This window comes from Symphalangus syndactylus, chromosome 17, assembly GCF_028878055.3.
Source record: "Symphalangus syndactylus isolate Jambi chromosome 17, NHGRI_mSymSyn1-v2.1_pri, whole genome shotgun sequence".
Taxonomy (NCBI): Eukaryota; Metazoa; Chordata; class Mammalia; order Primates; family Hylobatidae; genus Symphalangus; species Symphalangus syndactylus.
In genome coordinates, this window is record NC_072439.2 from 22,591,686 (window position 1) to 22,607,088 (window position 15,403).

At 52.5% G+C, this 15,403-nt stretch overlaps 2 protein-coding genes across 4 annotated transcripts in view; both read right to left on the reverse strand.

Moving 5' to 3' along the window:
• Positions 1–1,488: 1,488 nt before the first annotated feature.
• TIMM50 (translocase of inner mitochondrial membrane 50) lies at positions 1,489–11,063 on the reverse strand. Of its 2 annotated transcripts, none has more exons than XM_063620051.1 (11): positions 10,632–11,063; positions 9,552–9,702; positions 8,669–8,700; positions 8,429–8,450; positions 5,967–6,025; positions 5,762–5,881; positions 5,281–5,385; positions 5,077–5,175; positions 3,359–3,515; positions 2,931–3,037; positions 1,489–1,862 (listed from the first exon to the last, which is right to left on the reverse strand). In XM_063620051.1, the coding sequence occupies exons 1-11, from the start codon at positions 11,046–11,048 to the stop codon at positions 1,761–1,763; spliced, it is 1,371 nt and encodes a 456-aa protein (XP_063476121.1). In that variant the 5' UTR covers positions 11,049–11,063; the 3' UTR covers positions 1,489–1,760. The 2 variants fall into 2 exon arrangements, with proteins under 2 accessions (XP_063476121.1, XP_063476120.1); XM_063620050.1 differs by having other exon boundaries at positions 1,659–1,862; positions 9,552–9,708; positions 10,632–10,806.
• Positions 11,064–13,889: 2,826 nt separating this feature from the next.
• Positions 13,890–15,403, reverse strand: part of SUPT5H (SPT5 homolog, DSIF elongation factor subunit) — a 32,753-nt gene continuing 31,239 nt past the window's right edge. For both annotated transcript variants that reach the window (XM_055247827.2, XM_055247825.2), the window contains 2 exons: positions 14,381–14,476; positions 13,890–14,304 (listed from right to left, as the gene is read on the reverse strand). In XM_055247827.2, the coding sequence (XP_055103802.1) occupies positions 14,161–14,304; positions 14,381–14,476 (240 nt within the window). In that variant the 3' untranslated portion in view covers positions 13,890–14,160. The remainder of the gene's footprint in view (positions 14,305–14,380; positions 14,477–15,403) is intronic.

The following is a 15,403-nucleotide window of genomic DNA, read 5'->3' on the forward strand; positions in this document are numbered from 1 at the left end:
GCGATCCTCCCACCTCAGCCTCCTGAAGTGTTGCGATAACACGTATGAGCCACTGTGCTTGCCCAGTTATTATTTTATAAATGTAGAAACCGAGGCACTGAGAGGTAAGGTAACTTGCACAGGATCACAGGCCAGCTGAGAAGTGGTAGAGCTTGGATTTGAACTTACACGATCTGGAACTCATACTCTTAATACACAGTGGCACTGACGATACAGGAGACACATGTGGCTATTTAATTAAAAGTAGCTGGGCAGAGTGGCTCACTCCTGTAATCCCAGCACTTGGGGAGGCCAAGGCAGGAAGATTGTTTGAGCCCAAGAGTTCAACTGTGCTCCAGCCTGGGTGACAGAGCGAGACCCTGTCTCTGAAAAAAAAAAATCTTAACTTTTTTGGGTTTTTTTTTTTTTTTGAGACAGGGTCTTGCTCTGTCGCCCAGGCTAGAATGTAGTGGCACAATCACAGCTCATTACAGCCATGCACAACCTCCTGTACTCAAGGGATTCCTCCCACCTCAGCCTCTCACATAGCTGGGACTACAGGTGCACACAACCTTGCTGGGCTCATTATTTTGTATTTTTTTTTAGAGACAGGATTTCACCATGTTGCCCAGGCTGGTCTCCTACTCCTGGATTCATGCAATTCTCCTGCCTCAGCCTCCCGAGTAGCTGGGATTACAGGCATGCTCCACCACGCCCGGCTAATTTTGTATTTTTAGTAGAGACAGGGTTTCTCCATGTTGAGGCTGGTCTCGAACTCCTGACCTCAGGTGATCCGCCCGCCTCAGCCTCCCAAAGTGCTGGGATTACAGGGGTGAGGCACCGCGCCTGGCTAGGAGCCAACATTTTAAAATCGGGAGATTTAATATAAAAACCCCTATTTTACCTGGGCACGGTAGCTCACACCTATAATCCTAGCGCTTTGGGAGGCCAAAGCAGGAACACTGCTTGAGACTAGGAGTTTGAGACCAGCTTGGGCAGCAAGACCCCATCTCTACAAAAAAAAAAAAAATTTGTTTAAATTAGCTGGGTATGGTAGCACGCACCTGTAGTCCCCAAGAGGGTACTGAGGAGGCTGAGGCAGGAGGGTCACTTGGAGATCACTTGAGCCCAGGGGGTCAAGGCTGTAGTGAGCTAAGATCACATCACTGCACTCCAGCCTGGGCAACAGTGAGACCCTGTCTCAAAAAAAATAATAATAATAATAATTCCCAAGTTCTTGCTTCTTTTGAACAACTGGCGTGTCAAGCAACTCCAGGCCCCCTTTACCCCAGGGCCACACTGGCTGGAGCCAACCAGCAGCTGGCCTGTTGAGAGGGGTGATCTCTGGTCCACCAGAGCCCCACTGGGCCCACAACACATTCTCTCCACAGTAGCCTGGCAGCTACCTGTCTTTAAAGCCAAGTGCCATCCTCTCTTCCCTTCTCCACAAATGGGGAGTCTGTGGTCAGAGGGAGATGTATTTTTTACAGATCACACAACACACAGGAAGACACAGCGAGGGTTTTTAGATTCCGAGACCAGGGTGAAAAATCCGCTCTGATCCAACAAAGCACCCCCACTGTGCTTGGCAGCCGATCAGCCACTACGGGACGATGACCCAAGAGTCCCAGACCTCACCCCGATGCCCCCATCTGGAGACTCTCGGGACACAGCAGGTGTGGCGTCTGGGATGTACTTTATTGGACAAGTGGTGGCCCAAGTCTTGATCTGGAAGCACTGGGGCCCTGGACCCAGGCACTGAGTTTGAGGAGGCCCAGAGTTCAGGGCTGTTTGGAGCGAGGCCACAAGCGGCTGGTGAGGGAGCCGAGGAAGAGGTTCTGCTTGTTGGACTTGGAGAGCTCGGCCAGGCGCTGCTGCTCCTCCTGGGGTTGGGGGCAGATGGAGGAGAGGGTCAACGCAAGGTGGACGGAGCCTCCTCCTAGATGCCCAGCTCCCCAGGCCTCAGCCCAGGGACCACCTTTCCTTCTGACTTCTGCCAAGTCCAGACCCCTTTCCCCAAACCATGGGGCCCCCAGTCCAGACACAAGGACCCCAGTCCCCCCACCCCAAACACTAGGAAGAGCCAGCTCTGAGCCGCAGGAGCCTAGGCTTCAATGTTTGGGGGACGACAGACTCCAATACTAGGCACTCGAGGTATTCAGGCCTGAACTGCAGTAGGTTCTCAGGCCCCAGACTGTCATAATCTCCTTCCCCAGATCCCAGGGACCCCTCCCCTGAGCCTGAGATCCTATCCCAGACCCTGTTACCCTAAGGTGAATGCTGGTGAGATCCCAGGTCCAAACCCCACGGCCTTCCTCACCAGACTGCATCATCCTGCCCCTGGGCCCCCTGAGCCCCATGACCCCTGTCTGGATGCAGGGGTAGGGGGTTCCCTGGGGGGGTCCCCAGGCCCAAATCTCTAGGGACCTGTTCTCTGGGCACTCAGGGGCTCCCAACTCTAGGAACCTAACCTAGAATCTGGTGAACCTTAGCCTAGACCCCTGGGAATCTTACCCAGACGCGATCCATACTCTCAGTCCCACTTCCAAATTACCAGGGTCCCACCAAGACTATCACAACTCTCCCCACAGCCTTGGGCCACGTCCCCAGGGAGCCTCTTTCCAGACCTGATCTAAAACCCACAGTCCACTTCCACAAGCTGCCCCCAGACCTACTCAAGACCATCAAGGGCAACCCCTCTCCCAGTCCAATCTCAAATCCTCTCCTGTCTCCTGTTCTCAGAGCAGGCTGCAGAAACAATGCATCCCCTCATTCTGGCAGCCCTACAAGACAGACTATGTTATATCCCCCTGGTTACAGAGACTGAGGCAGAGAGGAGGTATCTGCTTAGGGTCACACAGCCAAGCCAGGAGTGTGGAGATGGACTGCCCCGGGCTCCTCCTTCAGGAGCCTCAGAGCCGATCCTCCACTCTGGGCATCTAAGCACCGACCTGCTCTAGCCGGCTTTGCCGCTGTTTGAAAGCCGCCAGCGGGTCATCCTCCAGGGCATAGTGCTCCAGCACGGTTCGCACGTCCTCCACACCATTCAGTGCAATGGCTGTGGGCACAACAGGGGGTGGTCAGCCAGGCTTCTAAAGGCCAGAGGGAGGCAGGGCCCATGAGGGGAACGTCCCACACTGGGGCAGGGGGGCGGTCAGTGCTACCTGGAATGCTTCTAAACGCTCTGAAAGGGCTTCCCTGAACATCCCCAAGTATCCCCCAAACATTCCATGAACATCCTAAGAAGCTCCTAAAGACTCCAAGGTGCTCAGGCACCTCTTGCACCTCAGTCGCCCAGCCATGAATCATGCATTTATTCTTCCTCTTCAGAGTCCGGGGCTCTGGGGTCAGAGGCCAAGGGATCAGGGGTCAGCCTTACTCTTGAGGAAGGCAGACAGATCCAACAAGACCCGGTCATCAGAGTTGCCGTCCCAGGGCCGCAGGGCGACACCGTTATAGGGCTGCAGGCGGAAGGCTTCCTTCTTGCAGTCCACGACTACTACTCGAGCTGGGTCCCGATTCAGACATGAAATATCCTGGAAGTGAGTGACAGGTCAGGGCAACATCTGTGCCCAACTCTCCCTCCATCAAGAAGACCCAAAACACACAAAACATACATACACAGCATCACACATACTGGGATCACAATGGCAGGGCCTCTCAAAGACCGGCTTTGGATGATGGCATCGACTCCCACAGAGGGCCAGGCATGGTGGCTCACGCCTGTAATCCCAGCACTTTGGGAGGCCGAGGCAGGTGGATCACCTGAGGTCAGGAGTTCAAGACCAGCCTGGCCAAAATGGTGAAACCCCGTATCTACTAAATACAAAAAATGGCCGGGTGCGGTGGCTCACGCCCGTAATCCCAGAATTTTGGGAGGCCAAGGTAGGCAGATTGCCTGAGCTCAGGAGTTCAAAACCAGCCTGGGCAACAGGGAGAAACTCTGTCTCTACTAAAAATACAAAAAATTAGCCGGGCGTGGTGGTGTGTGCCTGTAGTCCCAGCTACTCGGGAGGCTGAGGAAAGAGAATCGCTTGAACCTGGGATGGGGAGGTTGCAGTGAGCCAAGATCGCGCCACTGCACTCCAGCCTAGGCAACAGAGCGAGACTCCGTCTCACAAAATAAATAAATAGATAAAAATAAAAATAAAAATTAGCCAGGCATGGTGGTGTGCACCTATAGGCCCAGCTACTCGGGAGGCTGAGGTGGGAGGATCGCTTGAGCCCAGAAGGTTGAGACTGCAGTAAGCCATGTTCACACCACTGCACTCCAGCCTGGGTGAAAGAGCAAAACCCTGTCTCAGAAACAAAAAACAAAACAACCCCCAGGATATTGGGGAGCTAATCACATAGACTCCTAGACCCAGGGCCTAGCACACAGACAGGCGATTAGGAAGTTCCCTGGAGAGGGAGGCAACAACTCTCCTGTTTAACCCCTGCCCAGGTAACTGTGGTATGTTGCAGGTTTAAGAACCTCTCACTCAAGTAAACAGGTACAGACAGATCTGCAGCCACATCCAGAGACCCACACAGACAGGCACCCAGGCACAGACCCTTCAAGACCCTCAATCACAGCCCATGTATTTCGGAATTTCCAAGAACAACACAGACCCCCCTACCCCGACAGGACACAGACAGAAACCCAACAGACACATAGACACTTGGAGCCAGATCCACAAAGAGGCCCATTCACAGATCCAGACTCCTGAATATATCACTGGCCACAGTAACAGACCCCAGGTCAAACAAACTCCAACAGTCTCATATGTACAATTATAAGCAAACCTTCCCAGAAACACTAAGTTACAGACACAGCAAGATAAAACCAGCTTCTAAATGGTACATCCTTACCACTCACCCCCAACTGTCTTCTTTAGAGAGACCCCATTTTCCCCCACTCCCACACCCAGATTCCAGGGAACAAAGAAGGGTGCAGATGTCTGGCCAAGGCTAGAGGCAGGCATGTGCCTGCCAGCAGGAATCGAATCTGTGCAGAACCATAAGTCAGGTGAGGCTAGGGTCAGAGCTGGGCCCTCGTTCCCTCAGGTGGTGCCAACCCCACCAAATCCCAGAGGCCCACCCGTGAACCCACGGCACCTTAACATGGTGTCCATCCATGTATCTCGTGGCGTCCCGGAATAGGCGGTAGGAGATGAAGCCGTGGGGGTCCACACTATCAATGAGTGGAAACGCAGTCTGGGGGTGGGAAGGGAGCGAGAAAAGGTCAGGCTGAGCCCTAGTCCTCCAGATCTCTACGCCTCCCGCCACACCAACATTCCCTCCCCTGCCCCAGAGCCTCACCATGCCAGTCTCTGATGTAAAGATGACAATTTCATATAAAGGGGCAAGCTGCTGGAACAAGGTCTCAATGCCTGGGCGCTTCTTAAACCTCCAGCCAGTGGCCAGCTGGGAAGACAGTGAGGACAGTGAAACACCAAGACCCAGAGGCCCTCAGAGTCCCCAAGAGGACAAAGATCCAGCCTGGGGGATTCCCAGAACAGAGTTCTCTCCCTCTGTCTTTGTGGCTCTTGGAGGTCAAGAAGTACATGGCCTGTGACTGAGGGTCTGGCTTTGTGGCACTTATAGCGTGCCTGGACACACCTATACCACCCTACAGAGTGGGTGTTAGCATGACTGCCTTCTCCCAGCTGAAGAAAACGAGGCAATGACAGGTGACATCTCCTCCCCAAGATCATATAGCACAGCCAGGGCTGAAAGTCCACCTCATCACAACCCCACTGCCCAGGTCTATCCCCAACCCGCTGCCTTTCCCGGGACACACCGACCACTCAGGATGCAAGAGGACGCCGGTGAGCTCCAAAACGAGCGTGTAGGGTGGCTGGTAGTACGGCTCCTGCAGAGGGTCTGGAAGAAGGCAAGGGCTGGTGGGCTCGATGATCATCTGTGGGAGAGGGACAGGATGGGGGCGCTCAGACAAGGAGGCCAGGGCTGGAGACATGGGGACTGAACCCAGGGCTTCTGCTCACCTGTCTATAATCTTTGAAATATTTGTATGTCCGACGCAACTGCTGTACCAGAATTGGATCTAGGAGAACACCAGGCACAAAGAGATTCCACAATAAGCTGCTGCTCAACCTCCCAGACAAACCAGGGGTTTCTTATCTACCAGATACAAACAGGTCTGCATACCTACCTGGTTTGAACCAACTCATTTCTAGGTCCAAAGATAGAAGGCAATGGCATACCGCCAGATAGGAACACAGATTTATTTACCTGCCCTATTTTAAGCTGATACTTATATCCACATACTACCCCAGCTATGAAACAGAATGCTTATTACATTGGCCCACTTAAAACCCACATACAAGGCCGGGCGTGGTGGCTCACGCCTGTAGTCCCAGCACTTTGGGAGGCCAAGGCAGACGGATCACAAGGTCAGATCAAGACCATCCTGGCCAACATGGTGAAATCCTGTCTCTACTAAAATATTAAAAAAAAAAAAAAAAAATTAGCCAGGCATGGTGGCATGTGCCTGTAGTTCCAGCTACTTGGGAGGCTGAGGCAAAAGAATCACTTGAACCTGGGAGGTGGAGGTTGCAGCGAGCCGAGATTGCACCACTGCACTCCAGCCTGGCAACAGAGTAAGACTCTGTCTCAAAAAAAAAAAAAAAAACAAACAAAACAAAACACCACATACATATAAATCTGCTGACATTACGCCAGTGTATACATACTTTTTTAATAGAGACAGGGTCTTGCTCTGTTGACCGGGCTGGTCTTGAACTCCTGGGCTCAAGTGATCCTCCTGCCTTGGCCTCCCAAAGTGTTGGGATTACAGGCGTGACCCACCACACCTAATTTATGCCAGTGTATTTTGCCCACTTCGAATCACTGGGCTTCCAGATCTGCCCACTTTAATCCAGTGTGCTGAATCTAAACCACAATGAATATATAAACACGTCTCTATACCATAAAACAGTGGTTCAGAACTAGGAACAATTTTGTCTATCTGCCTACCCCTGGGAAAATGGCGATGCCAGGAGATATAATTGATTATCGCAATACTGGCATCTAGTAGGCAGATGCCCAGGATGCTGCAAAAATCCTTCAATGCACAGGGCAGTCCTCTATAAGAATTATCTGGTCCAAAGTGTCAATAGGGCCAAGGGTGAAAAACCCTGGTTTAAGTGAATATATTGACTCCAGTTTACTTTCTCATTTTAACTTACTTTTTTTTAGAGGTGGAGACTCACTCTGTCGTCCAGGCTAGAGTGCAGTGGCGGCCTCACAGCTCACTGCAGCCTGTAACTCCCAGGCTCAAGTGATCCTCCCACCTCAGCCTCCTGAGTAGCTGGGACCACAGGCACAGGCCACCACTCCCGACTAATGAATCCAGTATAAAACAGTAAACTTACATGGCTACCTACTTTAATACAGTATTTTTAGTGCAATACATGGGCCTGCCTCTTAAAAAAAACACAATATATTGGGCCGGGAGTGGTGGCTCATGCCTGTAATCCCAGCACCTTGGGAGGCTGAGGTGAGTGACCACCTGAGGTCAGGAGTTCGAGACCAGCCTGACCAACATGGTGAAACCCTGTCTCTACTAAAACTATAAAAATTAGCTGAGTGTGGTGGTGTATGCCTGTACTCCCAGCTACTCGGGAGGCTGAGGCACGAGAAATGCTTGAACCCAGGAGGTGGACGTTGCAGTGAGCCAAAATTGCATCACTGCACTCCAGCCTGGGCAACAACAGAGCAAGACTATGTCTCAAAAAAAAAAAAAAAAAAAACCACTCACAATATGGAAACCAGTTAGGCTAGTAAACATATACACTTTAAAACTGCAGATTTACCTGCCCAATTTAAATCAGCATATTGATTTGTTGAAGCCAGCATGATTCTACAACTGCCCAGTTTGAAACAATCAATGTATTAACATGACTGTTTGCAAACGTCCCCCAGCATAAACAGGCAGCTTTCTAGACCCACCAATTTCATTTTTCTCCTAGGAAGAGCCAGATGTGACAGGATTGACAACTACTCTCTACTATCCAATTTGTCATATACTTCACCACCAGAAGCTAGTTAACCAGAAGGGGAGAGAGGAAGGCGGTATTGTTTTGAAAATGAGCCTAATGGGGTAGGGGCTTGAGGGGGATGGGGAAGGAGTTGGGAACTGCAGATGCTTGGTTTAAGGCACAGGAACCCATGTGTCTGGAGATAGGCCACCCTGTGTCCCCAAGCCCTACCACCCAAGGCTCCCCTCCCCCATCTGTCTCTGACCATCTGCTCAGGGCTGAGGGGCCAGGGAAGTGGGCTTGGGCTTTGTAATGTCCCTCTCCACAAAGCCATCCAGCTGCTGGCTCCCCCACCTCCCCAGTGGAAAGGAGGAGGGGCCGGAGACACCAGATGGGGAGAGAGACATCCTTACAAATGACAGAGTTGAGAGGGTCAGGGACTCCAGAATCTGTGCTTGTTTACTCACCATTGTCGAACTCATCAGGAATCTGGGAAGTAGAGAGAAAAATGGAAGGTTTAGGATGTCAGAGGCAGAACCCCATCACATACAGAAAAGGAATCTCCAGGACCCCAAGAGGAATAGGCAAAGGTCACTGGGAAAGAAAGTCTCACTCCAGACCAGCAATGTGCCTGAACAGACCAAAGGGGACCCCTCTCACCCACAGACTAGGACTCCTGGCAAGGCCTCGGTCTCTTTCCCCCTCACCTTGGCACCATTTTCGTCCACCGGGTTGTTTCCTGCAAGGGAGACCAGGATGAATATGAGGAATTGGGGCCCAGTCCCCTGGGTCCTGAGGGAGGAGTGGGATAAGGGGCCTGGACTCCTGGATCTGAGGAAAGAGTTAGAGGCACAGCCTCCTGGATTCAAGCCCGGAGGAGGCTGGGAGCCAAGATTCCCGGGTCTTTGAGAGAAATGGGGCTGGGCTGGGTCTCTTGGGTCTGTGGAATCTTTTTTTTTTTTTTTGAGACGTAGTCTCGCTCTGTCTCCCAGGCTGGAGTGCAGTGGCACGATCTCGGCTCACTGCAAGCTCCGCCTCTCGGGTTTACGCCATTCTCCTGCCTCAGCCTCCTGAGTAGATGGGACTACAGGCGCCCACCACCACGCCCGGCTAATTTGTTTTCTATTTTTAGTAGAGATGGAGTTTCACCATGTTAGCCAGGATGGTCTCAATCTCCTGACCTTGTGATCCACCCGCCTCGGCCTCCCAAAGTGCTGGGATTACAGGCGTGAGCCACCGTGCCCGGCCGGGTCTGTGGGATTTAAAGTAACTAGTGGGATGGCTGGATTTTTGGCTGCTGAGGAAAGACAAAGTTTAGGAAGCTGATTCAGGCCTATCCTTCCCCATCTTCCCCTCTTTCCTGTATCCTGGCACAGGAACCAACTAGAAAGACTAGAACCTTAAGGAGTGGAAGGGAGAAGAAAGAAGACTTCCCTGGTTTTCAAGGTAGGTGTTCTATTTGGCTTTCCTATTGAGGAAGGAGCCAGGGAATGAAGATGAGAGACGCTGGTAGTGGGTAAGAGTGGGAGGTTCCACAGTGGACTAGAGAGGCCAAGGAACAAAATTGGGGGACAGGGATATGTTCCTCACCAAAGATATAGACGACGCTCACAGTCCCACCAGCTCCAAGCAGCCCAGCAAGCCAGAGCGCAACTTTTTTGGCATAGCTGGGACCCTGTGAGCCCGGCTGCTGCTGTGGCCCTTGTGCCTTAGTGCTCCCGCGGTTCCCGATCTCTGCGGCCTGCAGCTGAGAAAGGGGAGGTCAGCCAAGACAGAAGAGAGGTCAGGATGGTCCCAACCCTCCAGTCCAAGAAGAATCAAGTTCAGGAGCCAAGAGGCAGACACCCACAGAGCCCTGGACATCTGTGTCCCTGGAGGAGCAGTCAGGAAGTGGGGCCGCTCAGAGGGTCAAAACCAGACTGTCCGGCACCAGGATGCCAGGAGTTTTAAAAGCTAACAGGCCAGATGCACAGGATCTTGAAGGCAACAGGACTGGAGGGTCTGCAGCCCAGAAAAGCAAAGCACAGAGAATAAGGGATGGGAGGGCCTAAACACTGGGATGAGAGGGAACGGAGGGCACAAGCGGTGGGGGAAGGGGGACAGACAGGACCGGGAGTTACGACATCCGGCTGCTTGGGGCTAAAGGTAGCAGAGTTATAGGGTAAGGGATGGGAGCGGAGGCGGGGAAGGGCAATCACTTGTCTGGGGCTTGGGGAACTAAGGCACAGAAGTGATATACTTGGAGGTCAGAATGGCTGGGTCTCTGTCAACATGGAGGCAAGTCGAATTGGAAACCCAAACGTCTACCTCACCACCACCAACGCCACAGAGAAAATAACTCCCATGGCCAGACTGGGACTCGAGCGTCCCAGACCCCTCCTGCTCAAGTATCACCTGACTGGTCACTAAAATTGGGAACGGTAACCCCCTCCTCCTCCGGCACCCACGTGGGTGGGAGGTGGGGTCTAAGGACACACCGGGATTCCCAGCCTTCAGCCTAGGGGAGCAAGTGTTGTCCACCCAGGAGGCTGGGAAGGGCCCCGAAATGCAAGCGGCGTTTCATTCAGCACCCTGAGGTGAGGCGTCCCGGAACCCCCAAGGGGCGGCGATATGTCCGTAACTCCACTGGAAGGGACCCCACATTCAGAGAGCCACTCTCGCTCCGCTCACCTGATCTGGGGCCCGGGGGGATGGCGTCGCCAACCTCGTGCACAGTCCCCGCGAGCCAAGCCGGAGCCCGCTCCACAAGCGCGACACCACCGGTGCCGAGGCCGCCATCTTGCGCTGACGCCACGCGGCCCCGCCCATTCGCTCCCTCTTTGCCCGCCTGTGGCCGGAGCTACAGCCAATGGAAACGCGGGGGAGGGGCGGGCGGACGGAAGCCCGAGAGAGACCAAAGGCATCGGGCGGATTGCCGCAGGCGCGTTTGCCTCTGACCAGTCTCCTGGCTGGCCCTGGGGGCGCCAACTGGGATCCAAAGTCATCTGGACCACGCCCCCTTGGGCCTTGCAGAGCGCCACCGCCCCTGCAAAGGACGCAGCGAAGGAAGGGATTACACTTATCGCCCAGAGATAAAGCTGAGGCCATAATGAAGGGAGTCAGTGGCTGCCTGATTTGTCAAAAAAAAAAAATAGTCACGAGTCAGGTCGCTTGTCTTACCGTGTAAGGCAATCGGCCCTCACCTCCCAATTGTCAGAAATAGACATTGAGGCCCAGAAAACGACCTGAAAAGCCAGCCCTCGAAAACTTTTCTGGCCAGGCGCGGTGGCTGACACCTGTAATCCCAGCGCTTCGGGAGGCCGAGGCAGGAGGATCGCTTGAGGCCAGGAGTTTGAGACCACCCTGGGTAACATAGCAAGACTGCCATCTCTATTTTTAAAATTAATAATAGGCCGGGGCAGTGGCTCATGCCTGTAATCCCAGCACTTTGGGAGGCTGAGGCAGGCGGATCACCTGAGGTCAGGAGTTTTGAGACCAGCCTGGCCAACATGGCGAAACCCCGTCTCTACTAAAAAAACAAAACAAAACAAAAAAACTTAGCCAGGCATGATGGCGCGCGCCTGTAGTCCCACCTACTGGGGAGGCTGAGGCAGGAGAATCGCTTGAACCCAGGAGGCAGAGGTTGCAGTGAGCCTAGATCGTGCCACTGCACTCCAGCCTGGGCGACAGAGGGAGACTCCGTCTCAAAAATATAATGAATAAAAATTAATAATAAAACTCTTCCTCACGTGGAGCTGGGAGGCAAAATCTATTTTCTCTCCCATTCCTTCCTACCATGATTTTCTATAAAGGACTGGAGATCCAACCATATTACCTGAGACTCAGCCAAAGAACAGCAGTATCTGGCTGTACAGGGCTTGAGTGAGAAAAGAATTAGAGGCTAGAGACACTACGAACCTCCCTTAAATTGAGTGGAAGAAAAATCAGATCCTGTTTATGTAAACTTTAAAACTAAATATCAAGGTAGTAAAAATACAAAATCAAGAAAGGGAAAGACACAAGGAACTCGGCGCTCTTGGTTACTTCCGGGGGAATGGATTTAGGGTGCTGCTGAAGTGGGTCCTATCTAGTACATATTGTTTCCTGTTTCCTCAGCTGGGTGGTGGTGACATGGGTGTTCTTGGTATATAATCTTGAACGTCTGAAATGTTTTTTGGTGGTGTTTTTTTTTTCTTTTTGAGACAGAGTTTTGCTCTGTCACCAGGCTGGAGTGCAGTTGGCGCAATCTCAGCTCAGCAACCTCCACCTCCCAGATTCAAGCAATTCTCCTGCCTCAGCCTCCCAAGTAGCTGGGAATACAGGCGCCCGCCACCATGCCCGGCTAATTTTTTTGTATTTTTAGTAGAGACAGGGTTTCACCATGTCGGTCAGGCTGGTCTCAAACTCCAGACTTCAAATGATCCGCCCCCCTCGGCCTCCCAAAGTGCTGGGATTACAGGCATGAGCTATTGCGCCTGGCCTGAAATGTTTTATAATACATTTACATTTGTAAAAAGACAGGAATATCTAACGAGGAAGGGAAACAGGTTCTGGGTACTAAGCCCCAGTCTCTAAGATTGCACCCACTCCTGCCCCCAAGTCATTGGATAAGCTACAGCAATCCTGGTGTCACTGCTATCAGGGTTCAAGAAAAAGGACCACTGGGCACTGTGGCTCACGCCTGTAATTGCAGCACTTTGGGAGGCCGAGGCAGGAGGATCACTTGAAGCCAGGAGATCGAGACCAGCCTGAGCAATATAGTGAGACTCCGTCTCTAAAAAATTTAAAAATAAAAACATTATCCAGGTGTGGTGATGCACGCCTGTAGTCCCAGCTACTTAGGAGGCTGAGGCAAGAGGATCGCTTGAGCGCGGGAGGTTGAGGCTGCAGTGAGCAATGACTGCACCACTGAACTCTAGCCTGGGCAACAGTGAGACCCCACCTCAAACAGAAAAGAAAAAAAAGGACCATCGGCCAGGCACAGTGGCTCACGCCTGTAATACCAGCACTTTGGGAGGCCGAGGCAGGAGGATCATGAGGTCTGGAGTTCAAGACCAGCCTGGCCAACATGGTGAAACCCGTCTCTCCTAAAAATACAAAAAAAAAAAAAAAAAAAAAATTGCCAAGCGTGGTGGCTCACGCCTGTAATCCCAGCTACTCGGGAGGCTGAGACAGAATTGCTTGAACCCGGGAAGTGGAGGCTGCAGTGAGCCGAGATCATGCCTCTGCACTTCAGCCTGGATGACGGAGAGACTCTGTCTTGGGGGAGGGAAAAAAAAAAAGGGCCAGGCGCAGTGGCTCACGCCTGTAATCCCAACACTTTGGGAGGCCGAGGTGGGCGGATCACGAGGTCAAGAGATCAAGACCATCCTGGCCAACATGGTGAAACCCCATCTCTACTAAAATACAAAAAAATTCGCTGGGTGTGGTGGCGCGCAACTGTAATCCCAGCTACTGGGGAGGCTGATGCAGGAGAATTGCTTGAACTCGGGAGGGGGAGGGTGCAGTGAGCCAAGATCGTGCCACTGCACTCCAGCCTGGTGACAAAGCAAGACTCCATCTCAAAAAAAAAATAAAAATAAAGAGAAAACAAAGAAAACGGACCATCAAGCACTGTATCCTGCACCACAGGAGGAATTTACATTTCCTGGGGGATAGTGAGTGTGATTTTCACTTAGCATAATTCATGCCTGAATAAGATATAATTTCATCAATCACATGACAAGCTCTACTCTGATCATCTCCTTCCGATGTCTTCTCATACACATTCCCCTCAAGAGCTCTCTGGGGCAGGCACTATCACTATTATCTAGATGGGAAAATGGATTTAGGTAGGGTCCAGTTATTTGCCCCAACCACAAAGCAAGGAAGTGGGGTCTGCAAATGACCCCACTTAAAAACAAGACACCCTCATTCCCACGGCATACACACACACATACACACACACACTTTTAGACCAAACAGCTTCTTTTTATTGAAAGACGGTACAACAAAAGCAAGCTGTGGGGAGGAGGTACAAGAAGGTGGGGAACCTCCCCCAGACTCTACTCAGATTCCAATGAGCACCAGGGAGGGAAAAGATGGAAAACTAAAAAGAAAAACAAAAGGAAATCCAGAACGATCGGCCTAGCCCTGCAGCAGGATCTTGTGTCACAGCCAAGGGCCAGGGAAGGAAGGAGGATCACTCTTCATCTGCCAAAGTCCACCGGCCCTGCCTGCTTCAGGCTTCCAGGAGCTTCCCCAGGAAGCGGAGGTTGAGGATCTTGAGCTGCTCATCAAGGTCCATACGGACAATGCCATCCTCACCATCAATGCTCAGCAGGACGCCCGTGGCTTCCCGATCCTCGCCCAGGATCACTTTCACCTGGGGGTGGGGGGAATATGGTCAGAGTCCGTGTCAGCACCCAATACCCCCATATCTCCTTGCCCCCTGCTCTTACCTTGTTGTTCTTGGTGGGGGTGATGGGCTCCAGGTGCTCACTGGAAATGCTGACGACCTTCTCACTGTCCTTCAGGTACACGGAGCACATGCCCCCCTGGAGGATGGGGACAGCCTGGTCAGCCTGTCCTGCTCCCAACATGGGACTGAGGCCCGCACTCCCAGGGGACACAGGCTCAGGGCTCATTCTGAGAACTCAAGGTGAAATGGGGGCAGGAAAGGCCAAGGCTGGGCCTGGTTCCAAGGCCTGGGGCCTGTAGTGCATGTCAGGGTGGACAGGGTGACCCAATCAGCAAGGGAAGCATCAGAATGAAGCTAACAGGCAAAAAGGAGACTGCTTCTTGACTCTTCATGTCCCAAACTGGCCTCAGCATCTTCCCCACACCTGCTCCTCTTCCTGGACCTGGTCTCAGGAACTGCCCCATGGTCTGCAGGCCCCACTAGAGCTCTGGACCTCATCTTGGTCACCTCCCTCACCAACAAACCCCTAGCTCTGAGGCCTGGCCATTCAGCCTGTGAGGGTCTCTCCCACCTGCCTCCTGCCTCTTCCCCACAGCCCTGCCCTAGTGCAGCCCAACCTCCCCCTGGGCTCCCAGCCCAGTCTCCCCACCCCCAATCCATCACTGATGGAGAATTCCACACCACAGATCTGCTCCCACCCCTCTCCTGCTTAGAGTCCTCCATGGCTCTCCAGCACCCTCTGGACAATCTAGGTACTCCAGGCTGGTGCATGACACCGGCCTGGAGAGTTGGGCTCCAGCCAACTCTGTGGCCTCATCACTCACCATTTTTTTTTTTTTGAGAAGAGTCTTGCCCTGTCACCCAGACTGGAGTGCAGTGGCATGATCTCAGCTCACCACAACCTCCACCTCCTGTGTTCAAGCAATTCTCCTGCCTCAGCCTCCCGAGTAGCTGGGATTACAGGCGTGCGCCACTACGCCCAGCTAATTTTTTTTTTTTTTTTTTTTTTTTTTTTTTAATAGAGACAGGGTTTCACCATGTTGACCAGGCTGGTCTTGAACTC